We start from the raw sequence: 26,657 nt of genomic DNA, 5'->3' as shown, positions 1-26,657 counted from the left end.
AATGAACAATTTTCACAATTGTAAATGCATACAAATATAAAATACTATATATATATATTCACATTTATTTTTATTCATAAAAGGATGTTGGCATGTGTATATTGAGGCCCTGCTGTTAACATGTATTTGGCAGTGTGGAATATTTTATTAGTTATAGCCTATTATTTTTAACATTTACTTTTTGTTTATACTGAACTGGCTGTACACAGTATATATATATATATATATATATATATATATATATATATATATATATATATAACATGAAAGAAACCAATAAAAAACATATCATCTTGCTAAACTAACCGTCTTTATTCTTCTTCATGTCTAGAGTTGCATGTGTGTCTTTCTGAATGTTTCACTCTGAAATTATGTATTTAATACATCCCTTAATGCATCTTACCCTTACCACAGTGCTTTAAACATGTACCGTACAACAAGTGGTGTTTACCAGAGTTTAGAAATAGGCAAGGGAGCGTCTCTTTCAGGCTTTCTCACCGTTCAGGCTGACCGCTTTAAACAAGCTCTACAAGTTTCCTGTTTGAGACTGAATAGAACAGAGGGGGTGCAGAGGGGTGGTGGTACAAACGTGGACTTGAGCACAGTAATCAGTGGGCCATACATTCATGCAGCAGCTCATCTGGCAAGGTAAGTCTCTGGTCAATATCACTCAAAAGAAAATATGAATCCTATTTTTATCGAAATGGCTTTTACAGTACTTACTGTCTGATGTATTGTTACAGAATAATTAGTAATAGTCATTTAGCAGACGCTCTTATCCAGAGTGACTTACATTGAACTAAGTACAAGTACAGGGATCTCCCTGAGGGTTAAGTACCTTGCTCAGGGGTACACTGGTGGAAGCCTGGTTTTGACACCCGATCTTCTAGTGTTTTGTTGGGAAGGCGTACCACTTGACCACTAGGCCATCACCACCGTTATAATAGCCTTGGGTAGAAATTAGGCGCTTTGATACACCTCGAGGTGTTTGAGGCCTTAAAGTGAAAAAAAGTGAGGATTTGCAGTAACATAGTGACTTACTAATATATGATCACATGATCACTATGCGACTCAACATTAAACATATGCTCAGTATTTTCAAAAGTTTCCTGTGGCACAGTGTAAAAGAGCACAGCAATGTGCAGAAAATATAAAACACAAAATCATTTTAAGCCAATTGTAGCAACATTGTTACAGCTGCTGTGTTTCAGAATTCAAGAGATCAAAGGTGACTTACTGAATGGTGTACAGCGACTGCTTTCTTCATGGGGACTGCTCATCTGCTCAGCTTGTTTACAGGTAATATTGAGCTTTATCCGTTTGTATCTCTGTTTTTGTTTCAGAGTAAGATTTTAAACATTATAAGCTAATATTGAAAACATATTAGTATCAACTTAAAAGGACTAAGCCCATACCTACATTTCTAAGAGCTTGCCATAGAACGGGAAAATGTAAGAAGCAGCCTCAAACCAGCAATTCTTAAATACAGACAAATGAATAGCAATTATTGACGCCCTTCATTATTACTAACATTATTAGAATACTGGTTTTTTGTGTGTAGTTACTTTTCACATCATTAAACGCGAAAATCATAATAGTGTAACCATGGTGTACATAGATGAAAAGTATTTACAGCTTTTCTGATATTGGAAAAAGTATTGCCACACATTTTTTTAGTAACAGTTTGCAATGTAGTGCATCTGCAAATAATAAAAAGGTTGCTGTACAGTCCTGATATGTTGTGATATATTCGTAAAGAAAATTGACAATCCTTTCAACTTTGTTTCGGAGACGTCATTGGGTTTTTTTTCACGTCACTCTGGTATGGTGAATGTCTCTAAATACTGCAGCTAACTCACATTTGTGGTTAATCGGCTCTCAAAGTAACATCACTCTGTAGAAAAACAGTTGTGTCACGAATTCTATTTTCTCATCCATTACCAAAAGTAGCATCACAAAAGCGAACAACCACAACTAACATTTGTTATCCCCCCCCCCTCCCCCTCCTCCTCCTCTCACCGCACAAAGGCATTTTATTGCTTCAGCAGGTGAGAAGCTGGAGCATCACTGTACCCAAAACAATTACTGCAGTGGAGGGGAGCTGTGTTGTGGTGCCATGTCAGACACAACTTCATTCTCGGGTCATCTGGTACCAGTTCCATGAAATGCAATATCCTGTTGTGTATGACGGGAGCAAACCAACTGCAGTGGAAGACCAGTTCAGAGGACGCACCTCAGTACTTGGTGAAGCTGCAGAGGGCAACTGCACACTGACAATAAATAAAATGAAGAGATCAGAAAACAACCTTCGCATTTATGTTTGGATCAACCCAGACTCTATACAAACTCAGAAATTCCATCATCAAACTGTAACTATCCGTGTTGGTAAGTAGGCCAAGTATTTATCAACTTCCAAGCCTGAAATGTAAAAAGGTTGCAGTTTGCAGGTTACATTTATGAACAGAAATAAACTCTACCATGCAAGAGTACCATTAAGAAAAACAGAATTGGACCAGCGATTCCCCTAACACTTCACAATGTATTACAGCACAGTTAACACCACCTCCCCTCAGTTCACTGCACCACAGCCACACGCATAGGTCTGGCATCATTGCGGTTATGTGGAACACACGCTTACTTTGTTTCCAAGGCTCCATAGTTCCTCTATAGTTGAACATGTATTTTCACATTAAGTTGCTGAAATCTACAAAGTTACTGATCCCAAAAACTGCACCTTAGCCAAGCTGTGGTCAATGTAAAGTAAAGTAAAAACCTTACTATCCTTAAATTAAATTCACATAGGACATTGCTGTACATTTAATTTACGCAATTTTTAATACAGAAAAATGTATTTTGTATACTTTTTCATTGGTTTTTTTTTCCTTTATCATTTTGTTTTGACTTCCAGAGAGAACAGCTCCAGTAATCACCTTACAGCAAAAAATAGTGCATGGGGAAATGTTCCAGGCTAACTGCAGCGTAAAGTACTCCTGCCCTTTCTCACCTCCATCCCTTCATTGGAACATAAGTTCATTTCTAAAAGACTCCACTTCAATGACTTTCAACGGGCAAGTACAGGGCCAATGGTTGTACAAGACACTTCAAGGACGAGCAACATATGAAATGCATAACAGCAAAATGTGGTGCTCTGCAATGTTCAAACCTTTCACCATAGAAAGTCAACAAATAAAACTCAACATTTTATGTAAGTGATACAGTTTACCTGTTCAAAGTAAATGACAGGAGTACATTTACTTGCCCGATCTTACTATTTAAATGTAATGTTGTGATTTCCTATATCCACAGATGAACCTGTGACTGTGACCCTGATACAGGAAAAGGAACCAGGAATGGAGGGTGGCAGTGTCATCGTGGAGTGTGCTGCTAATTGTAACCCACAACCACACAAGTACACATGGCTCAAAAGACAGAAGGGTCTGATCAACAAAATAAATTCAACTGAGAGAAGAAAGCCCTTCCACAACATCACGCGAGACACTTCTCTCTCCTGCATCGCTTACAATGACATTGGCACAGGGAAGTCCGACTGGTTGGATCTGGAAGTTCAATGTAATGACCTTCTATTTCATTCACATTAAGGAGTTGCTCTGCTGGCAACACCACCAGTAAAGTTTTACAATTTCCGTATTATTTGTAAATTATCGAGTTGCCAAATTGTCATGCAAAACTCCAAGTGCTGAGGGAGATCTTTGAAAGCCCCAGAGCAACTTAATTGGCTCTTTAGTGAGACTGTTTCAATCTATACCAACGTGGAGGAGAAGCCTAAAAAATAGAAATGAACATCTAAAATGTGCATGAAAACTGTGCCATTAAATCTGCTAAAGAATATTGTGGACTTGTATTGAAATCTCCAGGACAACTAGGTTACTAAATGGACATGGTGGTGACATTGTTCAACATGATCAACATTTTTAGAAACAGTAATAACTCCGTAGCTAATAGCTATAGGCAATCAAAAGCACCCTCACCAAAATACAATATAGGCCTACAACTAAATCAAGCACCAAGTAACGTTACTCACCTGACAGAAAGAGACTCAATGCCTGTTGATAGCGTGTGGAACAACATATAAAATAAGCTTTACTTACCATTAAAATAACTCTGGATGCTAAGTGTCAGGGTTGAATCCCATTAGTGCACCTGCGTAGGTCTGTTGCTGAAGGTTGCTATGGCGACGTCTGAGCACTAGCTAGCTAGCTAGCTAGCCTAATGTTATTTTACTTATTGGCAACCAAAAACGTATTAACGTATGTTACGTTTGAATAAACGAACAGGGTGACGCCGTAAAAGCACTTAGTGTGGCGTTCTATCAATAAATACATTTCTATTTAAATAACATATACATTATACAGAGAGGTGTTTCCGATATTTAGTCGACCCTCTGAAGGGGTGCACAAAACAGCATGGAACTGGTCACTTGATCACAGGTCCATGTCAAGACAACACGTGACAAAATTAAATAACAGACATAATGTTGTGATTTCCTATATCCACAGATGAACCTGTGACTGTGACCCTGATACAGGAAAAGGAACCAGTAATGGAGGGTGGCAGTGTCACCGTGGAGTGTGCTGCTAATAGTAACCCACAACCACACAAGTACACATGGCTCAAAAGACAGAAGGGTCTGATCAACAAAATAAATTCAACTGAGAGAAGAAAGCCCTTCCACAACATCACGCGAGACACTTCTCTCTCCTGCATCGCTTACAATGACATTGGCACAGGGAAGTCCGACTGGTTGGATCTGGAAGTTCAATGTAATGACCTTCTATTTCATTCACATTAAGGAGTTGCTCTGCTGGTAACACCACCAGTAAAGTTTTACAATTTCCGTATTTAGATCGTAGCACACAATCCGTATTATTCGTAAATTATCGAGTTGCCAAATTGTCATGCAAAACTCCAAGTGCTGAGGGAGATCTTTGAAAGCCCCAGAGCAACTTAATTGGCTCTTTAGTGAGACTGTTTCAATCTATACCAACGTGGAGGAGAAGCCTAAAAAATAGAAATGAACATCTAAAATGTGCATGAAAACTGTGCCATTAAATCTGCTAAAGAATATTGTGGACTTGTATTGAAATCTCCAGGACAACTAGGTTACTAAATGGACATGGTGGTGACATTGTTCAACATGATCAACACTTTTTAGAAACAGTAATAACTCCGTAGCTAATAGCTATAGGCAATCAAAAGCACCCTCACCAAAATACAATATAGGCCTACAACTAAATCAAGCACCAAGTAACGTTACTCACCTGACAGAAAGAGACTCAATGCCTGTTGATAGCGTGTGGAACAACATATAAAATAAGCTTTACTTACCATTAAAATAACTCTGGATGCTAAGTGTCAGGGTTGAATCCCATTAGTGCACCTGCGTAGGTCTGTTGCTGAAGGTTGCTATGGCGACGTCTGAGCACTAGCTAGCTAGCTAGCTAGCTAGCCTAATGTTATTTTACTTATTGGCAACCAAAAACGTATTAACGTATGTTACGTTTGAATAAACGAACAGGGTGACGCCGTAAAAGCACTTAGTGTGGCGTTCTATCAATAAATACATTTCTATTTAAATAACATATACATTATACAGAGAGGTGTTTCCGATATTTAGTCGACCCTCTGAAGGGGTGCACAAAACAGCATGGAACTGGTCACTTGATCGCAGGTCCATATCAAGACAACACGTGACAAAATTAAATAAATTCATAGACAAATAAGTAAATATGCTACGAGTTAACTTACAGGTAAGAAGCTAACCCTGGGTTAAAATGGCTACAAACTTTTAATGTATTCCTGTTGTAACAGGACATGTATTGAGCACAATAAAGCTCCCCCAACATTCCAATATATAGAAAATAATGGACTTGTAATAATGGGCTTTTCCTCATGACAGTCTACACTCACAACATTTCAGTTATTATTTTTTTATCAGTAAATCTTGTCATTCATTTTTGCAAACTTGATCATACGCAACTTCCCTTGACTCTTAACTCTTCTGTTTTCTCTACATACATTGAAGTTGCTCCACACATCCTGCCAACATCTGACTGCACCAAATCTGCAGCCCAGATAAACTGTTCCTGCAAGACTGCTGGGAACCCCTCTCCCACTTTACAGTGGTATTTGGATGAGTTACCTGTCAATCACTCTGACAAGTTTGCCATCAGCTATGAGCCTCTGAATGACACAGGTTTTAGGAGCATCATCATTGTGAATCAACCGCAGGAGAGAGCCGTGTCCACCGTGGTCTGCCGCAGTTCCAACTCCCTGGGATCTGCCAGCCAACGTTATTATGTTCACAGCCTTTCACAAAGTCAAGGTCTGTCTTGTGTGTACGGATTGTAAATGTTATTGGTTACTGGAAGGCGTCAGGATTTCTATAAAATTCTTGTGAACATGAAAGACTATTATTAAGCTAATGACTCCCTATATAGACACTGTAGTGGAGACCGGGTCTGGTTAAAACACTGTCGGATCTGTTTTTATCAAGTGTTGCCTTAATTATTATCTCAAATAGAGAATCAGAAATAACCCAGAAAACTATTTTCTTGAAGTAGTTATGTGATTGAACACAGCAAGCTAGTAGCAGTGTGTGTGTGTGTGTGTGTGTGTGTGTGTGTGTGTGTGTGTGTGTGTGTGTGTGTGTGTGAGAGAGAGTTGATGGGAGTATCTGAGGTGTTAAAAACACCCAATTTTCTGCTATATAACATATTTAGCATGTCACTTTTAAAATGACTCAAATCAAATTTAGACTATAGAATATAGCACTTTGAGTTTTGTTTACGCAAATGAAAAGTGCGCTTATAAATAAAATGTATTATTATTATAAATTTGATAATGGATACTTTTGACTAAATGAATCCTCTATTTTCAAATGTTCTATACGTGTATATAAAACACTACCTACTCAAACATACATCTGTCTTGATAAAAGGCAAAGTTAAAAGTAGTGATAACATTTTTACATGACTCTCTGAATTCTGTACATCCAAACTTTTACCAGAATAATTATCTTGTCTGGATTCTGTATCCTATTCTTTCATTGTCCGTTGTATGTTTCAGATCGAGTGACGTTGCCAGTCTTCATCACCACAGTTTCCGCTCTACTAGTACTAGTATGTGCTCTTCTGTTTGTCATCAGGTAGGATATCAGCTCCAGACACCAAAGTGTTCAAACTACCCCTACACAGAAGAGTTATTGTTTCACTAACTTTTAACAGCCAGGCAACAAGTTCTTTTCATCAAATTGCCACAGCAAAATGTACTTTTATTAACACTGATAGTTTGCCGTTTATAAACAAAACAATGCAGACTGTAAGATGATGTCTGCCTTTGTATCTGTACTCTGTTTTATTTCACTTCAAAAACTCATTAAATGCTGATTGCCTGACTTCTTCTTTTACTGCGAACTGATAATCAACCTAATATGATCCACTTTTGTTAAAGTCTTTGTTATGAAAGTTACAACAGAGTTTAAATCCATTTCCATGAGATTATTTTCACTCCTGCTACTTTACTTTCTCTGCAATCAACGGTTTCATCCTGTTGATTTATACATTTAAAAAATCTAATTTACACATGCAATTGTAAGATAAATGTTGTACTGCATTTTCCAGGGCTCAGAAGACAGGCCATAACCCTTCGAAGAGTCAATGCACAGGTGACACCAGTGCAGTTACTATGAGCCAACTTCTAACAAGTGGAAAGGGAAATGAGGTACTTTGAGTTGGAGCCAGGCAGTGTTCTACTCTATGTAATTAAACAGGATAAGCAGACCACTGATTATTTTCTATTTAATTGTATAGGTACCAAACACAACAGAAGAGGACATATATGTCAACACCAATACACTGATGCAGGCAGATGTCACCTTTCCTACAGCTGTCTCTGAGCCAAACATCACCGACTTGTCAACATCAGGAACAGACAATGCAGAAGAAGCAGGTAAAAGCTCAGAGAAGAAGAATGAGAAAGACACGGATACGATTTACTCTATTGTGAAACGGAAGCCTAAGAGCAAGAGGAGTACAGAAAACTCTGTAGACATGCATCAGCCTGGCAGCTCCTTTCTGGAGGAGTGATGCAAGGTCAGAGGCATGTGCTGAAGTTTTGTGATCAACACAATGGAGATGGGAAGTCTACAGGACATGGAGGCAAGAGATGTGGAGAAGGAAGTGGAAAGTGAATATGCCCAGGTTACATTTAAAGACAAGAATGCTATACACATATTCTATAATGCTGTGTCAAGTTTGGAAATTAATTTGCATAATGTCTTGCTCTCTTGTATGCATGTTTTCTTGTTTGTCAGCTCTGACACGGAGATTTGGATTAATTTCCTTCTTTGTTTTTAAGTTCATTGTGTTTAAGACCTAGACAGGTTTCACAGTCACTGAAGGCTTTTTTCCCCCCATTTTAAGTGCATACTAATAATAATAATAATAATAATAATAATAATAATGAACAATTTTCACAATTCCTGTATAAATGCATACAAATATAAAATACTATATATATATATTCACATTTATTTTTATTCATAAAAGGATGTTGGCATGTGTATATTGAGGCCCTGCTGTTAACATGTATTTGGCAGTGTGGAATATTTTATTAGTTATAGCCTATTATTTTTAACATTTACTTTTTGTTTATACTGAACTGGCTGTACACAGTATATATATATATATATATATATATATATATATATATATATATATATATATAACATGAAAGAAACCAATAAAAAACATATCATTTTGCTAAACTAACCGTCTTTATTCTTCTTCATGTCTAGAGTTGCATGTGTGTCTTTCTGAATGTTTCACTCTGAAATGATGTATTTAATACATCCCTTAATGCATCTTACCCTTACCACAGTGCTTTAAACATGTACCGTACAACAAGTGGTGTTTACCAGAGTTTAGAAATAGGCAAGGGAGCGTCTCTTTCAGGCTTTCTCACCGTTCAGGCTGACCGCTTTAAACAAGCTCTACAAGTTTCCTGTTTGAGACTGAATAGAACAGAGGGGGTGCAGAGGGGTGGTGGTACAAACGTGGACTTGAGCACAGTAATCAGTGGGCCATACATTCATGCAGCAGCTCATCTGGCAAGGTAAGTCTCTGGTCAATATCACTCAAAAGAAAATATGAATCCTATTTTTATCGAAATGGCTTTTACAGTACTTACTGTCTGATGTATTGTTACAGAATAATTAGTAATAGTCATTTAGCAGACGCTCTTATCCAGAGTGACTTACATTGAACTAAGTACAAGTACAGGGATCTCCCTGAGGGTTAAGTAACCTTGCTCAGGGGTACACTGGTGGAAGCCTGGTTTTGAACACCCGATCTTCTAGTGTTTTGTTGGGAAGGCGTACCACTTGACCACTAGGCCATCACCACCGTTATAATAGCCTTGGGTAGAAATTAGGCGCTTTGATACACCTCGAGGTGTTTGAGGCCTTAAAGTGAAAAAAAGTGAGGATTTGCAGTAACATAGTGACTTACTAATATATGATCACATGATCACTATGCGACTCAACATTAAACATATGCTCAGTATTTTCAAAAGTTTCCTGTGGCACAGTGTAAAAGAGCACAGCAATGTGCAGAAAATATAAAACACAAAATCATTTTAAGCCAATTGTAGCAACATTGTTACAGCTGCTGTGTTTCAGAATTCAAGAGATCAAAGGTGACTTACTGAATGGTGTACAGCGACTGCTTTCTTCATGGGGACTGCTCATCTGCTCAGCTTGTTTACAGGTAATATTGAGCTTTATCCGTTTGTATCTTTGTTTTTGTTTCAGAGTAAGATTTTAAACATTATAAGCTAATATTGAAAACATATTAGTATCAACTTAAAAGGACTAAGCCCATACCTACATTTCTAAGAGCTTGCCATAGAACGGGAAAATGTAAGAAGCAGCCTCAAACCAGCAGAATTCTTAAATACAGACAAATGAATAGCAATTATTGACGCCCTTCATTATTACTAACATTATTAGAATACTGGTTTTTTGTGTGTAGTTACTTTTCACATCATTAAACGCGAAAATCATAATAGTGTAACCATGGTGTACATAGATGAAAAGTATTTACAGCTTTTCTGATATTGGAAAAAGTATTGCCACACATTTTTTTAGTAACAGTTTGCAATGTAGTGCATCTGCAAATAATAAAAAGGTTGCTGTACAGTCCTGATATGTTGTGATATATTCGTAAAGAAAATTGACAATCCTTTCAACTTTGTTTCGGAGACGTCATTGGGTTTTTTTTCACGTCACTCTGGTATGGTGAATGTCTCTAAATACTGCAGCTAACTCACATTTGTGGTTAATCGGCTCTCAAAGTAACATCACTCTGTAGAAAAACAGTTGTGTCACGAATTCTATTTTCTCATCCATTACCAAAAGTAGCATCACAAAAGCGAACAACCACAACTAACATTTGTTATCCCCCCCCCCTCCCCCTCCTCCTCCTCTCACCGCACAAAGGCATTTTATTGCTTCAGCAGGTGAGAAGCTGGAGCATCACTGTACCCAAAACAATTACTGCAGTGGAGGGGAGCTGTGTTGTGGTGCCATGTCAGACACAACTTCATTCTCGGGTCATCTGGTACCAGTTCAATAAAATGCAATATCCTGTTGTGTATGACGGGAGCAAACCAACTGCAGTGGAAGACCAGTTCAGAGGACGCACCTCAGTACTTGGTGAAGCTGCAGAGGGCAACTGCACACTGACAATAAATAAAATGAAGAGATCAGAAAACAACCTTCGCATTTATGTTTGGATCAACCCAGACTCTATACAAACTCAGAAATTCCATCATCAAACTGTAACTATCCGTGTTGGTAAGTAGGCCAAGTATTTATCAACTTCCAAGCCTGAAATGTAAAAAGGTTGCAGTTTGCAGGTTACATTTATGAACAGAAATAAACTCTACCATGCAAGAGTACCATTAAGAAAAACAGAATTGGACCAGCGATTCCCCTAACACTTCACAATGTATTACAGCACAGTTAACACCACTTCCCCTCAGTTCACTGCACCACAGCCACACGCATAGATCTGGCATCATTGCGGTTATGTGGAACACACGCTTACTTTGTTTCCAAGGCTCCATAGTTCCTCTATAGTTGAACATGTATTTTCACATTAAGTTGCTGAAATCTACAAAGTTACTGATCCCAAAAACTGCACCTTAGCCAAGCTGTGGTCAATGTAAAGTAAAGTAAAAACCTTACTATCCTTAAATTAAATTCACATAGGACATTGCTGTACATTTAATTTACGCAATTTTTAATACAGAAAAATGTATTTTGTATACTTTTTCATTGGTTTTTTTTTCCTTTATCATTTTGTTTTGACTTCCAGAGAGAACAGCTCCAGTAATCACCTTACAGCAAAAAATAGTGCATGGGGAAATGTTCCAGGCTAACTGCAGCGTAAAGTACTCCTGCCCTTTCTCACCTCCATCCCTTCATTGGAACATAAGTTCATTTCTAAAAGACTCCACTTCAATGACTTTCAACGGGCAAGTACAGGGCCAATGGTTGTACAAGACACTTCAAGGACGAGCAACATATGAAATGCATAACAGCAAAATGTGGTGCTCTGCAATGTTCAAACCTTTCACCATAGAAAGTCAACAAATAAAACTCAACATTTTATGTAAGTGATACAGTTTACCTGTTCAAAGTAAATGACAGGAGTACATTTACTTGCCCGATCTTACTATTTAAATGTAATGTTGTGATTTCCTATATCCACAGATGAACCTGTGACTGTGACCCTGATACAGGAAAAGGAACCAGGAATGGAGGGTGGCAGTGTCATCGTGGAGTGTGCTGCTAATTGTAACCCACAACCACACAAGTACACATGGCTCAAAAGACAGAAGGGTCTGATCAACAAAATAAGTTCAACTGAGAGAAGAAAGCCCTTCCACAACATCACGCGAGACACTTCTCTCTCCTGCATCGCTTACAATGACATTGGCACAGGGAAGTCCGACTGGTTGGATCTGGAAGTTCAATGTAATGACCTTCTATTTCATTCACATTAAGGAGTTGCTCTGCTGGCAACACCACCAGTAAAGTTTTACAATTTCCGTATTATTTGTAAATTATCGAGTTGCCAAATTGTCATGCAAAACTCCAAGTGCTGAGGGAGATCTTTGAAAGCCCCAGAGCAACTTAATTGGCTCTTTAGTGAGACTGTTTCAATCTATACCAACGTGGAGGAGAAGCCTAAAAAATAGAAATGAACATCTAAAATGTGCATGAAAACTGTGCCATTAAATCTGCTAAAGAATATTGTGGAATTGTATTGAAATCTCCAGGACAATTAGGTTACTAAATGGACATGGTGGTGACATTGTTCAACATGATCAACATTTTTAGAAACAGTAATAACTCCGTAGCTAATAGCTATAGGCAATCAAAAGCACCCTCACCAAAATACAATATAGGCCTACAACTAAATCAAGCACCAAGTAACGTTACTCACCAGACAGAAAGAGACTCAATGCCTGTTGATAGCGTGTGGAACAATATATAAAATAAGCTTTACTTACCATTAAAATAACTCTGGATGCTAAGTGTCAGGGTTGAATCCCATTAGTGCACCTGCGTAGGGCTGTCGCTGGAGGTTGCTATGGCGACGTCCGAGCACTAGCTAGCTAGCTAGCTAGCCTAATGTTATTTTACTTATTGGCAACCAAAAACGTATTAACGTATGTTACGTTTGAATAAACGAACAGGGTGACGCCGTAAAAGCACTTAGTTTGGTTTAGCTAGTCCCAAAATAATCCAGGGGCTGGAGTAAAGAAGTATAATTGCCGTTAACTTGGGTCCAACGTCGTTTGTTAGCAGCTAGTTTCAATTAGACTGATGTTTATCTCTGTACTGGGTAGATTAGCTGCACTTGTTGTCACTTCAGCCCCTGGCAAATCTTTCCTAAAGTGTTACAAGGTTACATGTTTAGGTTGCTAACTCCATTTAGGAGCCTGGTGTGGTCATTTAATGCCACCTGAATCGACTAAATGCATGGCAACCTACAATCCGCACAATATTTGTTATTGTTTTTTCTTCCTCAATGTAGGCCTACCTAGGATATGCCTCTTAAATAAAATTTACAGTTGAGTGAAATTATAATATTGCTCTATCCATCAAAAACCAAGAGGGGAAAATAAAAGCACAGTTTGAGTTTATTATGTAAGAAATGTAATAATTTTGACCTCAGATTTTGCCACTAACAAACATCTGACCAATAGTGTGTAGTAGCACACTAAGGTTACATCTCCTTCCACCAGACACAGCTTAAATAGAAAAGAAAAACCTATAGTGTGCAATAAATAAGGGTACAAAATAAGTATTCAATACAATTAGACGATTTAAACATTATTATATTATCATCTGTTGTTTTTATTGTATGTAGCAGACAGGGAACAAGGTGAGACAGAAAGGGTTGACCTGCAGTAAAGGTTCATGGTAACGTTCAATTCATGGATGTTGTGTGGTATGCATCTTAGACCAATAGGCCATTAAGATGGTGTAAAAATATTTAACAGAAAATCTGTTTTTAGAAGGAATATGTTTTTCGCTTGATGACAATGTATCTTTGACTTTGGAAAATCATACAATAAATCCAAGATGTCAGAAAGGTTTGATTACTTTTTAAATAACATTTTCGTTCCATCTTTCTAGATGCCCCGGAAATCCTACCTGAGTCCTCCTGCCACCTGACAGGGGAAGTTCTGAAATGTGTCTGCCAGGCTGAGGCGTCCCCTAATGCCTCTATACACTGGACCATTAATGGAAATAACAATCTTACGTCCTCCTTCATCTTTGTTTCCACAAATAAGAAAAACGTAGTCTCTGGGGAAATAAGTGCCGCAGCTCAAAACCAATCAAACATATCTTGCACAGCCACAAACTCCCTGGGCAGTAACACCAAACAGCTGTCTGTATTGTCAAAAACATGTAAGTTACTGTTACTGTTTTCCCAAACTACACCCAAAAACAGATCAAGAGTTTTTTGTGTATCGTATTTACTTATTAAGCTATTTTCCTTTTACAGCCTCTTTGTATATGTGGTTGATGGCTTTACTGCTTGGTTTGCTGTTTGGATGTGCGATGTTCATTTACAGAGAATATTCTAAAAACAGGTTGGTCACTCTTTGTCATACTTAAGGACTGTACTGCTGGGATATATTTTTGTTGTTATTATATTACCCACAGACCGCCACCGGACTTTGTGTGCAACACTGATATCCTTTTAAGGTGTTAAACTGGAAATGAGTGTTTATAGTTGACAATGATTTATTTCAAAGTTGCTGAATTCAAATGACATGTTTGCATCCTTTCTTCAAGGCCACAAAGGCCACAAAGTATATCAGTCAATGTCCAAGAAGAACACTCAAACACCAATATTCAAAGGTAAATAAAACCATTTTATTCTCGATATCAGCACAAATATTTGGCTTTATGTATATTGGGCTGAGCCTATCTTATATTTGTTTTTCCTTTAACACCTCAAACATGCAAAAATCTGAGAAAAGGAGATATTTACCTCTCTCTCCCTCTATCTCTGGCTATTAGATCTCAAGATGAGGACACACAATCAAACCCATACACACCTGAGAGTAACCCTGAAGTGGACGAACCCTCCTGTATTTACAACAATGAATTAGTGGAAGAAATCAGAAGACCGACCATAGCTCAACGGCACAAGAATAACAGAACAGCCCCCCAAAGAGAAGGCGAAATACAGCCACTGGAAAAGGTGCAGTGACTGTGACTGATGATAAAACTATATTACCATTACTTATATATATATATATATATATATATATATATATATATATATATATATATATATATATATATATATATATATATAGATCAGATTGGGAGCTGGCATAGACCTTGACACACCAAATTATTCCACAAATTAAATGAGATAGCCTTTTTGTAACTGGTGCCATTATTTGTGTTGTTTCTCCACATAGAGCGTCATTTTCAAGTCTTTAACGTTTTGTGTTCTGCTGTTGCTTCTATCGCTCTAGCAAACATATTAAAACTATACTCTTGGCTTCCCACAGAGTGGTGTTGATTGCAACACGGACGTCTACCTGAACTGCTGATCAGAGAGAACACCTTCCGCTGCTTACAGAACTATGCATTGCATAAAACAAATGAATCGGTGCAAAATGTTTCCTTTTATAGAGTTTTGTTGACTAGTTGTAAAGATATTTAGACTTGATCATATAATTCATATTGACTTGAGTTTTGCAAAACAATTGACATACACAGTAGTGCTGTGACAGTTCTAAAAAAAGCTCTTTATTTTCTGTTGCAATAATTACCGATGCACATCTAAGAGGGAAATACATATTCAAGCTGTTTTCCAAGCAACAGAAAACAGATCTACTGTTGGATAAGGCTGCATGTGTAGCTAATATGTTCTGATTCTCAAATCACAAATGTCTCAAATTGTTAGTTATGTAGTTATGATGCAACACTGCACTTAGAAAAGGAGGCCCTAACTTGCATGTCTATATGGAAGAAGAATTTGTTCATCTGAAATGATGACCTATTCTCTGAGCTTGTAGTGTAGGCGCAACCACCAATAAATGCAGGCTCATGTCTTAATCAAATCCAAACCAAATATGTCCTATATGAAAGTCAACATGAGCTTCAGTTTTGCATTTTAGTTAATATTAACCAATTAGTGTGTGTTCATTGGTCAGTATAAAATGAGTAGAGCAGTGTGTCATACTGACATTGACTATGACTTGTTTCCGGCTTACATTACTTTGTATCAGCTCATCTTTGACCTCACAAGCTATAAACTGGTTGTCAAACAGCAGAGCTTTAATATATATATATATATATTTTTTAAGCCTTGACACTTTGGAAAACTTCTTCTTGTGTGTAAGTACATATGTTTATTTATGTAATCAAACGTTGAAGATCATGTTTGCTATTGAAATTCCGCATCTGTTTTTTGGAATCTGAGCTTGTTTGTTTTGGAATCGTCCTGTGATCGCGGAGTCTTGAGGGGTTGTATGAGCTGCTGTTATCTATGCTGTCTTTAAAGCCACCAGACTCCTTTGACGAAAACTGTGGTTTAAAGGTTTAGTAACAACTTCTGTGTTCTGCAACGTACAATTACTGTTTTTGTCAAAGGAGTCTGGTGGCTTTGAAAAGAAGGCACAGACAGATGCAGTGGTTTTATTTCCCCATTGGCAGTAAAGAGGTGGACATATTCTAAATATTGCATGGACTTAAAATATACTATGTTTTTATAGCTTGGCTGTCTTTAGTTGGTTAAAATAATTTGCTGCTTCCCCCATCCGCATTACGTTGCTTATCTCCCGTTCCCGTATTCCACTCTACTCAGCTGGGGGCTTGTCAACCGCCATCTAGTACAGGTAATACACTATGAATAAGTACCTCACACAACCCCACTTCAAAACATCCAAACTATCCCTTTAAGATTAAAAGGTTCATCTGTTCATTATGTATCAGAAACACGCTGAATGTTTCTTATTTGGATTTACTAATCTTGCAAATTATCTGTCATTTCTAACCACCTGTCTGTTACTTTATAAATTCTGATTGGTGTTTGTTTACTCTCTTTGGTTTAGGGTTAATAATGGAGTCAGTGGTGTGGAATGAGATCATTCTCTCTGTTTACATCATTTCCTTCCTCGTAGGCCTGCCAGCCAACCTCCTGGCTCTCTACGCCTTCAGTGTTAAGATCCACTCCAGGCCACTTCCAGTAGACATCCTGCTTCTCAATCTGACTGTCTCGGACCTTCTCTTTTTAATCACCCTTCCTCTCAAGATGCATGAGGCAGCGTCAGACATGAAATGGCTATTGCCCAGCTTCCTGTGCTCCATCACCACCTTCACCTTCTTCTCCACAATCTACACCAGCTCCTTGCTGCTGATGGCGGTCAGTGTGGTGCGCTACATTGGGGTAGCTTTCCCCATCGCCTATCATAAGCTGCAGAAACCTGTGTACGCAATAATCATCAGTGCTGTTATTTGGCTGATTACAACAGCGCACTGCACCATTACTTTCATCATCCAGCACCACCCATTACTGTCAGTCAAAAATGTTACCGTCTGCTACGATGACTTTTCTGAGAAGCAGTTGGCGATCATCCTCCCAGTACGTTTGGAGTTTTTCATCGTGCTCTGCCTTGTACCTCTTCTAATTTGTGTTTACTGCTACTTGCGCTGCATCTTGATCCTGTACAGCCGCCCGAGGATATCCCGGATGCAGAAGAAGAAAGCCATCGGCATGGCCTTGGGGACTCTGGCTGTGTTTCTCATTTGTGTGATGCCATACAACTTTACTCATGTACTGGGTTACTTCCAGGGTACGAACCTAAAATGGAGGTACTACACACTGCTGCTTAGCACCTTCAACACCTGTGTTGATCCCATCATCTTCTACTTTTCCTCCTCCACTTTCCACTGCAATAGTAAGAAGTCAATTTTCAGGAAGCATGTCCTACCCACGGTTTTAGAATTGCAAAGGCAGCCAAGCTCTAGCGAAATACACTCTTTACAACGTATCTAGCTTTAATGTTATATCGCTTTCTATATTATAGACATTATATCAGAATGTAATACGCTGTATAGATTGCTTTAATAGTTCAGTTCATTTATAAAACAATGTCTGACATCTAGGTGTTGCTGGTTAATAGGTAACAAAATATGTTGTTACAGGTGATCAATCCTGCTCAAAGGGACTGAGCTGCTTTCCATGCCAAACAATTTTATGACAGAACCACAAGGCATGTTTGGTGCATATGCAAAATTCCAAATTTTATTATTTTACAGTAAATTCTCTATTTTTGAACAGGAATTGATATCCTTTGCACCCTTGACACGTTATTTCCTCTTTACTTTAACGTGGGCCAGCCACTCTTCTGCACTCATGCATTCTGTAGGCACACATGTAGAATATACCTGCAAAACAAAACATAGGTCGTATTACCACAAAGGCCATTTCTATACAGACACGTCAAGTACAAGTGAATGGCATAATAACAAACAATTATTTGATGGCAAGACATATTTTTTTAATCTTCTGGTGTGAATAAATGTTACTGATGTATGAGATTGGAAATGCAAAGTGGGCATTAGTGCAAAGCTGATGAGACTGTACTAACCAAAGACTTTCTGTAAATAAAATGTCAAGCAAATATATGAACTGTTTTCCTCTGTTTACAATAACTGTGTAATATTCATATAAGAGCTCAAACAAGATGTTGCTGTTAGCATGAAGTAATTACAGCAGACGCTACTGCACTCTTTTATTTGAACAAACCTGCAAAGAAGGTCATGAGCAGTGCCACCCAGCCTAGTATGTAGGACCAAGAGAAGCGCCAGTCACCAAAGCGCTTGCCCAGGAAGTTCACAGTCACTCCGGTGTAAATGGCCATTGCAAGCAGAACAAAGAGAGCTGGCAGAGTGGGCAGAGAGTAACGCATATTAAAATGAATATCCGTGATAATAAAGGACATCGCAGTTGGAAGTCGTCCAGATGAATCTGCTACAGAGTTTCTATGGCAGGCCTAGTGAGCTTTGTCTGAGACATGATATGCAAATTCACCAAATAATAAACATCATTCATGGCAGATGTGTTATAAAACACTATTAATATGACATTATTTGGTTACTGTATCCATGACTCACTTGAAACAAAGAACATGATCCCAGCAGCAAATGAGCGGTTGAACCTCTCAAAGGCCGAGAAGTGGGCAAACGAGAGGATTCCTGCGATGATGCCAGCAAAGCATGACATGGCAGAGAGGATCATGAAAGCACGAGTGGCGTTCCAGTAGGCTGAGGAGAAGTAAAACAAAAGAGAGAAGATACTATGTGCAGGAAGATAAATATAACATTATAAACCTTCCATTTGATATGAACAGTTTCATACCAAAAAGTCTGTTGAAATGAATCTATGAACGGACCCGTTAAACATCAAATATTTTATTCCACATAACTTTTAACGCTTTCATACTGTTTGAAGGCAGGGGGTCATAAAACAGTGAAGGTTTGCATACAGTATAATGTGAAATGTACTGTACAGTCAAATATCAAAGAACAGTTTGAAGTACAACCGTGAGATCCTGGTTCGTTGTCTAATTTCATTTTTGTGATTTTAATTCATTTTGAAATTTTATTCGTACTTATTTGAAACTTTACACCACTACTGTTTATCCGGCAGCAGCAGTTACGGTGTCAATAGGATTTTACATTTATAAAAAGTATGCTTCTTTCCATGTAGGCAAGCTGCCAAATGTAGTTGCCTTTGAAATGTTAAAATGCTACTTACAGTTTAACACAATACTTAAAAACTTCTAAATCAGGAATCACAGTGTATTTTATCCATTTTACTTCAGTAAGATGCTTTTACTTTTATTTGAGTACTTTTTTATTGCAGTATTTATATTTTTAGCCACACATGTGTCTCAAAGAAAGGCAATGTCAGTCAGTTGATCAGTTCCACCACTTTGGCCGAGACTTAAATATCTCAGCAAGTTATAATTAGCTCATTTTAGCACGCTAATGAGTTGGTAAAATGTACACCTGCTTAGCATCAGCATGTTAGCATTGTCATTGTAACTATGTTAGCATGCTGACATTAGCATTTAGCTCAAAGCAACAATAGGGCTAAACACAGCCTGTGAAAGATGCAAATATTTTTTCCACCATTGTTGCTGTTGTTCTCATCTGCCTGTATGCACTTCTCATCCTATGAAGGTCACCTCAGGAAAAGTTACCTATTGACTCAGGGAGACAGAAGAAGTTATTTTCCCACTTACCAATGCTGTCAGTCTGCATGTAACACTTGCCAGACATGCAGTACCTCCACAGGCCCTGATGGGCAAAGCTGCCGGACAGACGGTACTGCATCCAGTAGTCTGTGGCTGTGGAGACCACCAACAGGATGTTCCCCACGATGGCACAAAATAGGCCCCCTCCCATGAAGCTGTGCATCATGAGTGACACTATGACTGTGGCTAAGGCTTTATGCACTGTGCAAAAAGAAAAAGAAGATGGGTGTCAGTCAAGTCAATTTGCAATAATGCAGTCAGTCATTTTATAGAACAGAGTTTGTAGCTTTAGTTTCAGTGCTTATTCAGCAGGAAATGTATTAAGGAGACAGGAATGGCCTGAAGGAGTGGATGCAGAGTCAGGAACACACAGTAGCCTACACCACTAGAAGCTACCAAATGCAGTCAGTCTGCTGTGATATGGGCCAACATCACCACAGGTGAAAATGGGGGCTGAGCTACAGTTAGGGAATCATGATTAAAGTATCTAATGATGGGAAGCCATACATTTACATTTTCTGTTTAGATGTACCCTGCCGGACTGAGGGCTTAAAAAAAAAACACCCCTCCTATCGTACACTATCTACTCTAACTATTGCTTCACTTCCTGGCAACAGTGTTAAATGTATACCACTGCATTTCCTCAAGGACAGATGTGACTCCTTTTTGTTACACTCTTAGAAATAGGTTATAGAAATGTGTTATCAATTCAGTTATATTTGTCACATGAGTTCTACACACTGGTCTTCTTGCAGCAACATTTGCAGTTCCTCATTCAAGGACGATGCTGCCCGAAGATACATGAGGATGTTAGAGCTAATCTATGCTTGCATATCAATTTGTCTTGACTACGCAGTTAGCAAAGCACAGAACGGAGAGCTGCTGGCCTGGATGGAGTTATCATACCAACCACAATACAATCATCCAATGGCAACATGTGCTCTCTCTCTCTCTGTCTGTTTAAACACATTTTTATACTCAATTACTGCAGTTAAACAAGACTACACACATTTCCTAGTCCAAACACATGAAAGCCAAATTTGAAAATAGCCTAAGAACACATGATGCTGTGACAGACGGTTTTGGCTGATACAGATGAAGCCTTTAATTACATATTGAACAAGGTTTTAAAATGAGAATAATGATAGTAGTTTAACACAAACAAATGGGATTATTTTTGGTTAATTAGTCCAACTCCTCAAAGAAATTCTTATTATAACAGGTTAAACCCTTTCCCCCTATGTAGTGGCACAGACTGAATGAGCTATAATCTGCTTTTTTTTAAGTATGACAACAACAAATTAATATGAACTAGCCAAAGAAATCAGCATTTCACAGCAGAACATCTGTGCCAAACGCGTCCATTTTTCCTCTAAGCTATGAGAGAAAACAAACATCATCCACTGTTGTGGGGCTTCTGAACACCTTAGATGTTTCTCTACATATCACAGGAATCGGCATGGGTAGAAAGTTCGGCATGAAATCTTGAGAAATGTGTAAAAACAATCTATGTAGCACACATTTATACATAAAGAACACATTGCATGTAAATGATGCGAGCTAAAGTCCTGAACGCTTCTATCACATGAGGAAGGCCGTCTAGGTCCACCTGTGCGACACACACTTATTGGTTAGCATGTCATAATATGCATTCTGCTTTATTATTTTTACTCCCCATCTAAGTGGCACCAGAAACAAATGACCCAACATCATCTTACCTGAATTCCTTAGGATAAATCTACCCTCTTAAGCAGCAGCCTTTCCTCAGGGAAAGAGTGAGAGAGAGTGCAAGCCAGGAGTGAGCGAAACGTCAAAGAGGAAGCCCTAGGCTGAATTCCAAAAAGTTATCCCCTCCACTTTTCTGTTGATGGAGGCAAAATCCTTTAAAACAATCAACACAGAACAAATGCACTTGAGCTGATGGGCCAAAGGCCACGTGACTCTTTCACACTGAACTACATGGGAGTATTTTGGGGGGTCAGGGGAGAGGGGAGGGGTGATGGTGATGGGGGAGGGGGGAGGGTCTGGGATGCGAGATCGCTGCACTACAGTCCATGTCTGTTGTTCTATTAGGCATTCTGGAACTGTGGATGTGCAAAGGCTTGCAGTACTGCTGTGGTCAATGGAACATGCTGAAGCGCACACTTTCTTTCAGTGTGACTGGGGTGTGGTTATGGGGACACATATACGCTTACATGACCAAAGAGCTGCTTAAAAAACCCACACACTAAATGCAGAGTGCGCTTCACATGTTCACTCTGAATATGTAATGACATTTTGGAAACACTGACATAGTGAATATAATTCACATAGCTTGCACACTTTGTAAAAACATTAACGGCTGCAACAATGGGTGGCTTACTTAAGGTTTAAGTAATATGAGCACAGCTAATTACATGTCAAATGGTCTGTATTCATATTCAGGGATATGCCATCTGGGGACCCCCGAGCAGTGATTCCATCTCGTGTAATTAACTGCCTAAGTCATTCGATTTATTTGACAATACACTAAGCATATCCTGCCTGAAACACACATATTGTAAAATATAAAAACACAAGGTAGCAGGCTTATTTCCACGGTCGATGCAGGAAAGAAAAAAGCCTATTTCAATATTCTTTCAATACTTTGCAAAACTAAAACAAAAGCATCACAGTCTTTAAACTGCACATAGCTTTTAGGGTGTTTAGTTTGCATTACCGGTGAATAAATTATTAATTCAAATGTTCCATTAAAATTGTCATTAGGTACTTTATGACCTTTATTGACTTCCATCAGCATCTAGGACAGGGGTCTGCAACCTGCGGCTCTTTAACATCTCTGTAGTGGCTCCCTGTAGCTTTGACCAAAAAAAATGATGATCGCAACAGTTTCCTTTATTGTCATTCTATAATTTCATAAATGCAACAAATATAGTATAACTATATATAAAACTTATAAGCTGTGTTATCAAATATGTTTTGTTTTGTATGATTTTGGATTTGTCCATCTGACATCCAATAAAAAGCTACACTTAGGCTCAATTGCTGGCTTGTTGGTTAGGACACTAACACGTGCTGAATAATCATTTGGCTCTGTATTTGAATTTGGAAACCGGTAATGACATTAGATAAAATCTTAGAAACTCACTTAGAGAGTATTCACACTCTGCACTGCTGGCCCTGCCCAGGGAGTTGACTGATGAGCAGTGTGACATGTTTTTACTGCGTTCTCATATAGTGAATATGAAGTGCGCTTTGTTTAAGAGGTGTGAGAAGTCCACTCTTCATATTGCTCCACAGGAAGTGGGTGGCTGGTTATTTACCATCAGTGGCACATGCTAATAACACATTTGAATTAAACAGAACCACTGTTTTGTCCACAGAGATGTAGAGATTGTAGTAATGGTGGAAACTGAAAAGTAATTGTAATTGCAGGACATCACAAACGTGTAACTCTGGTAAATGATCTTGCAACCCATTTCTGTTGTAGACAGACTTCATCTGCTTTAGCACAAGCCCTTCTTAATTTAATCATGACACTTCCTCACTAGCAGCTCATCTCATACACACTCTGGAAACCACCCCAGATAATGCATCAGGGGACACCAGGGGCTTTATTATGGCAGCCCATCCAAGTCCAGCAGCAAACTTTATCTGTATATACTATATTGTTTTATAATATTTTTCTGTTTATGATAATTATTCAATCATTTTCTTTGTTGGATCATTCATTTCCATTCATCGATAGGTTGTTTTCTAAATTAAATAATCCCTTTTCTAAATTAATAAATTATATGTACAAAAAGAAATCCTTCTAGAACCTTGAAATCAATTACGTTTCATTCATTTTAATTTATAGTTCATGTAAATTAAATACACAATATATTCATCATTATATATATTATTTATTTAAATTAATTTACATTTAATTTGTCTCCAGCAGAGGGTAGTCCGTCCATCCTCTCTTCTCTCCTCCCTAAAACAAAACAAAATGTTAGAACAAGTTTAGCTATACACCACTAAACAAAAACAGATTAAGTTGCAAAATAAGTACACATTATAAATAATAACATATGTATGATCAATCCGAACGATTGCACTGGACTTTTTAAGTGATATGCAACTGTCATTTTAGCGAAAGTTATATGTTTTAAGGTCCTTTGATCTGATAACATGTGAAGAGTTGAAACCCAATACTTACATTTAAAAGTATATCCATTGGCCGTAAATGCTGCGTTAAGGGACGCCATTTCTCATCGGGAAAAAAAAGTTATCTGGGCACGCAATGAATCCTGGGATACCTGAGGCCGTGAAGGATACATCAGATGTATCCTGCAAATCCGGCAAAAAGAAGACTGCATTGTAAGGGAGTCGCCGAAATGGGACACATCTGTCGCGGCCGCTGTGACGTAATCGGTTTACAAATGCTGCAGCTCACGTTCACGTGATCGTTTGAAGGACGCAGCCGATACGCCGAACACGCCAAACGCTAGGAACACGTAATGCATCCATTGAGTAAACCTATTGATAGCGTATATATACACTGATATCAAACTTATAACCACCGTCATTGGGACATGCTGAAGCGCACACTTGCCTACCATGCCGGCCGCCATGTCTCTACGTCTCCTCGATCTGTGACTTCTGCGCGATCTCCTTTTCATCATGGCGCACGTGGCTCCCGTGAGTCTTCTGCCGCCTCCAACTCATCTGTGCAGCCCCAGGAGCAGACAAAGAGGAAGAGGGCAAAGAAGGCAGATTTCTCCTTGTCTGTCGCCCACGAAGAGATCATGCTGGAGTTCCTCACGGAGAATCCCATAATCTGGGACCGCAAAAGGAGCGACTACAGGAGGGTGCACAAGAAGGGCAAGCTGTGGCATGACCAGGGCATTCTCATGGAAAAACCTGGTAAGAAAAGAAGTCCATGTTTTTTGATTATATTATGTTGTTGACGTTTATCATTAACAAATAATAATTTCATTAGACTAATATCAATATTATTTTGTATTTTCAGATTTCCATCTTCAGGGCTGGTTCAAATCCCTGAGGGATACGAACACACGTCTCCATAAAAACAAGAGTGGGGATGGGGCATCTGAGCTGACAGAGAGGGAGCAGTGGATCAAGGATAAGTTTGTCTTCCTGAAGTCTGTTGTCCGTCACAGGCCTGAGCCCTACAAAAGTGTAAGTATTGCCCCAAAAATGAAAAAAAATGTTGTGACCTCATTCTTTTAATGACTATAATTTGCATTCATATATATTCTTTGTATTATTTCGTCTTTGCAGATCAAAGCTGCCAGTGATGAACATCCCGGTGACCTAGACGCTGCTGAAGCTGCGTGTGCAGATCTGCAGCTCCTGTCTCCTGATGCCATGCCCTCTGCCTCCACCTCCACCTCCACCTCCACCTCAGTTCCCCATAAGGGAATGGGCAAGCGGGCGAAGGCGCAGGATGATGACGAGGCTCTCCTGTCATCCCTCCAGCAGTGCGTTGATGAGTCTGGTGCAGCCCTCAAAGACCTGCAGGCCAGACGGGAACACCAGCAGCCGGTCACCCAGCGTAGCGTCTTCGCCAACTACGTACGTGACAGCCTGGTAACCATGTCCAAGCGGAAGTTCAAGAAGGTGAGGTCAGCCATGAACCACATCCTGTCCGAGGTGATGGAGGAAGACAGTGACGCCGATGAGACGATTAGCTATTTTAAGATTGAAAATTGACATTTTGTGCATCAGAATTCAAATTCGAAACGTTTTACTGCAATGATCACAAATGGTGCAGACAAACATTTAACAGCATCAGGAAACATCCGCAGGTTTTTATAGCCTGCCACCTTTCCATGATCCTCTCCGCTGTGCCTCCAAAAGGAGAGGGAGAGGAGGGAGGAGGTGAAGGGCAGGAGCATCTCATCTCAGAAGTCTCCTGAGTTTATATTCTTTTTCTGTATTATTCAGTTATTTTTGTATTTCCTTCCATGTCGCCAAGTGAATGTACATTTGTAATGTATGCGTGATTACCTTGGTGAGTGAATGTGGACGTGTTGTGTAGTGTCAACGCAATATTTCAGTTGCTTGAATTGTCATGTGGTGTCTCCTCCATGAAGAATGTAAAAGGGGGATAAAATAAAAATGTTTTTTTTAAGACATCTTTGGATTTTAAGACTTTTTTTTTTTTTTTTTTAAATAAGAGAATTTACTTGTATGCACTTAGATTACTATACTTTGCAAACTAGTAGCTACCTGAGACTACCTGGTCCAAAATTATAAATCATTATTTCTTTCCTCTGTGCAGGGCTGTTTTATTAGTGGTCATCGAGGGTCAGTTACTACAGGGGGCGCTGTCGAGCAGTTCAGCTCTACCTCTAAAGGCCTTCTTTGCAGTGCGGCAGTGTGCTGCTGACGATAAATAGGGGTCGTAGAGAGAAGTAGCTCAGAATACAGATGCCAAAGAACAAGGGGTGACCCTGTCAAGTCAGGTACCTAACTCTGCAACCACCACATCACTGGAAACTGAAGGGAAGCTGATCAAAGTGCAAGCAAATAAAAGAGAATGATGGGATGTGATGGTGGGACACAGTACACTGTGCTGTGTCTCACCATTATCACTCATCATCATCCTATAATTACTTTACTCAGCTTGACATTTCAATGCCTTTAAAGTGTAAACATGTTTCACATTCTTAACATTTAGTTGCATTTGTAATTTATTACAACATAAAACAGGAACACTTTTCCTAACCATGTCATGTGTAGTCCTGCAGGCACGTAACTGTCTGGGATTAAACTAAAGAATAATC

General features: G+C 38.9%; 5 protein-coding genes across 6 annotated transcripts; 4 read left to right on the top strand and 1 right to left on the bottom strand.

Moving 5' to 3' along the window:
• The first annotated feature begins 3,668 nt into the window (after positions 1 to 3,668).
• LOC115021242 (limbic system-associated membrane protein-like) lies at positions 3,669 to 8,689 on the top strand. The gene is made up of 5 exons (XM_029451518.1): positions 3,669 to 4,781; positions 6,044 to 6,343; positions 7,087 to 7,165; positions 7,641 to 7,740; positions 7,830 to 8,689. The coding sequence occupies exons 1-5, from the start codon at positions 4,562 to 4,564 to the stop codon at positions 8,103 to 8,105; spliced, it is 975 nt and encodes a 324-aa protein (XP_029307378.1). The 5' UTR covers positions 3,669 to 4,561; the 3' UTR covers positions 8,106 to 8,689.
• A 421-nt stretch (positions 8,690 to 9,110) lies between these two features.
• Positions 9,111 to 15,683, top strand: LOC115020990 (CD166 antigen homolog). The gene is made up of 7 exons (XM_029451102.1): positions 9,111 to 9,132; positions 11,795 to 12,058; positions 13,730 to 14,005; positions 14,103 to 14,190; positions 14,396 to 14,461; positions 14,624 to 14,807; positions 15,127 to 15,683. Exons 1-7 carry the CDS (start codon positions 9,111 to 9,113, stop codon positions 15,166 to 15,168), a joined length of 942 nt encoding a protein of 313 aa, XP_029306962.1. The 3' UTR covers positions 15,169 to 15,683.
• Positions 15,684 to 16,197: 514 nt separating this feature from the next.
• LOC115021780 (free fatty acid receptor 3) lies at positions 16,198 to 18,412 on the top strand. Its single transcript, XM_029452435.1, has 2 exons — positions 16,198 to 16,458; positions 16,675 to 18,412. The coding sequence occupies exon 2, from the start codon at positions 16,683 to 16,685 to the stop codon at positions 17,616 to 17,618; it is 936 nt and encodes a 311-aa protein (XP_029308295.1). The 5' UTR covers positions 16,198 to 16,458; positions 16,675 to 16,682; the 3' UTR covers positions 17,619 to 18,412.
• lim2.5 (lens intrinsic membrane protein 2.5) lies at positions 17,880 to 24,205 on the bottom strand. 2 transcript variants are annotated; one of them, XM_029452438.1, is made up of 6 exons: positions 24,065 to 24,205; positions 23,787 to 23,839; positions 19,873 to 20,085; positions 18,740 to 18,889; positions 18,372 to 18,506; positions 17,880 to 18,010 (listed from the first exon to the last, which is right to left on the bottom strand). In XM_029452438.1, coding segments are annotated over exons 1-6 (615 nt in total). In that variant the 5' UTR covers positions 24,067 to 24,205; the 3' UTR covers positions 17,880 to 17,948. The 2 variants fall into 2 exon arrangements, with proteins under 2 accessions (XP_029308298.1, XP_029308299.1); XM_029452439.1 differs by lacking the exon at positions 24,065 to 24,205 and adding an exon at positions 21,603 to 21,765.
• Positions 24,206 to 24,406: 201 nt separating this feature from the next.
• Positions 24,407 to 26,006, top strand: LOC115021781 (uncharacterized). Its single transcript, XM_029452436.1, has 3 exons — positions 24,407 to 24,771; positions 24,878 to 25,047; positions 25,150 to 26,006. The coding sequence occupies exons 1-3, from the start codon at positions 24,441 to 24,443 to the stop codon at positions 25,579 to 25,581; spliced, it is 933 nt and encodes a 310-aa protein (XP_029308296.1). The 5' UTR covers positions 24,407 to 24,440; the 3' UTR covers positions 25,582 to 26,006.
• The last annotated feature ends 651 nt before the right edge of the window (positions 26,007 to 26,657 follow it).

Source organism: Cottoperca gobio, chromosome 16, assembly GCF_900634415.1.
Source record: "Cottoperca gobio chromosome 16, fCotGob3.1, whole genome shotgun sequence".
In the NCBI taxonomy this organism is placed as follows: domain Eukaryota; kingdom Metazoa; phylum Chordata; class Actinopteri; order Perciformes; family Bovichtidae; genus Cottoperca; species Cottoperca gobio.
The sequence above is the reverse complement of the archived record's forward strand: the minus strand, read 5'-3'. Positions and strand labels throughout refer to the sequence as shown.

Bases quoted from the DNA above. Each gene is read 5' to 3' on its own strand.
- LOC115020990 (XM_029451102.1), top strand. From the start codon at position 9,111: ATGCAGCAGCTCATCTGGCAAG. The intron at 12,059-13,729 runs GTAATGACCTTC...CCATCTTTCTAG, and splicing joins GTTGGATCTGGAAGTTCAAT to ATGCCCCGGAAATCCTACCT. The intron at 14,006-14,102 runs GTAAGTTACTGT...TTCCTTTTACAG, and splicing joins GTCTGTATTGTCAAAAACAT to CCTCTTTGTATATGTGGTTG.
- LOC115021242 (XM_029451518.1), top strand. From the start codon at position 4,562: ATGGAGGGTGGCAGTGTCACCGTGGAGTGTGCTGCTAATAGTAACCCA. The intron at 6,344-7,086 runs GTCTGTCTTGTG...TGTATGTTTCAG, and splicing joins CAGCCTTTCACAAAGTCAAG to ATCGAGTGACGTTGCCAGTC. The intron at 7,166-7,640 runs GTAGGATATCAG...TGCATTTTCCAG, and splicing joins GCTCTTCTGTTTGTCATCAG to GGCTCAGAAGACAGGCCATA.
- LOC115021781 (XM_029452436.1), top strand. From the start codon at position 24,441: ATGCTGAAGCGCACACTTGCCTACCATGCCGGCCGCCATGTCTCTACG. The intron at 24,772-24,877 runs GTAAGAAAAGAA...TTGTATTTTCAG, and splicing joins CATTCTCATGGAAAAACCTG to ATTTCCATCTTCAGGGCTGG. The intron at 25,048-25,149 runs GTAAGTATTGCC...TCGTCTTTGCAG, and splicing joins GGCCTGAGCCCTACAAAAGT to ATCAAAGCTGCCAGTGATGA.
- LOC115021780 (XM_029452435.1), top strand. From the start codon at position 16,683: ATGGAGTCAGTGGTGTGGAATGAGATCATTCTCTCTGTTTACATCATT.
- lim2.5 (XM_029452438.1), bottom strand. The intron at 18,507-18,739 runs GTGAGTCATGGA...CCACTCTGCCAG, and splicing joins GATCATGTTCTTTGTTTCAA to CTCTCTTTGTTCTGCTTGCA. The intron at 18,011-18,371 runs GTTTGTTCAAAT...TTTGTTTTGCAG, and splicing joins GCTCATGACCTTCTTTGCAG to GTATATTCTACATGTGTGCC.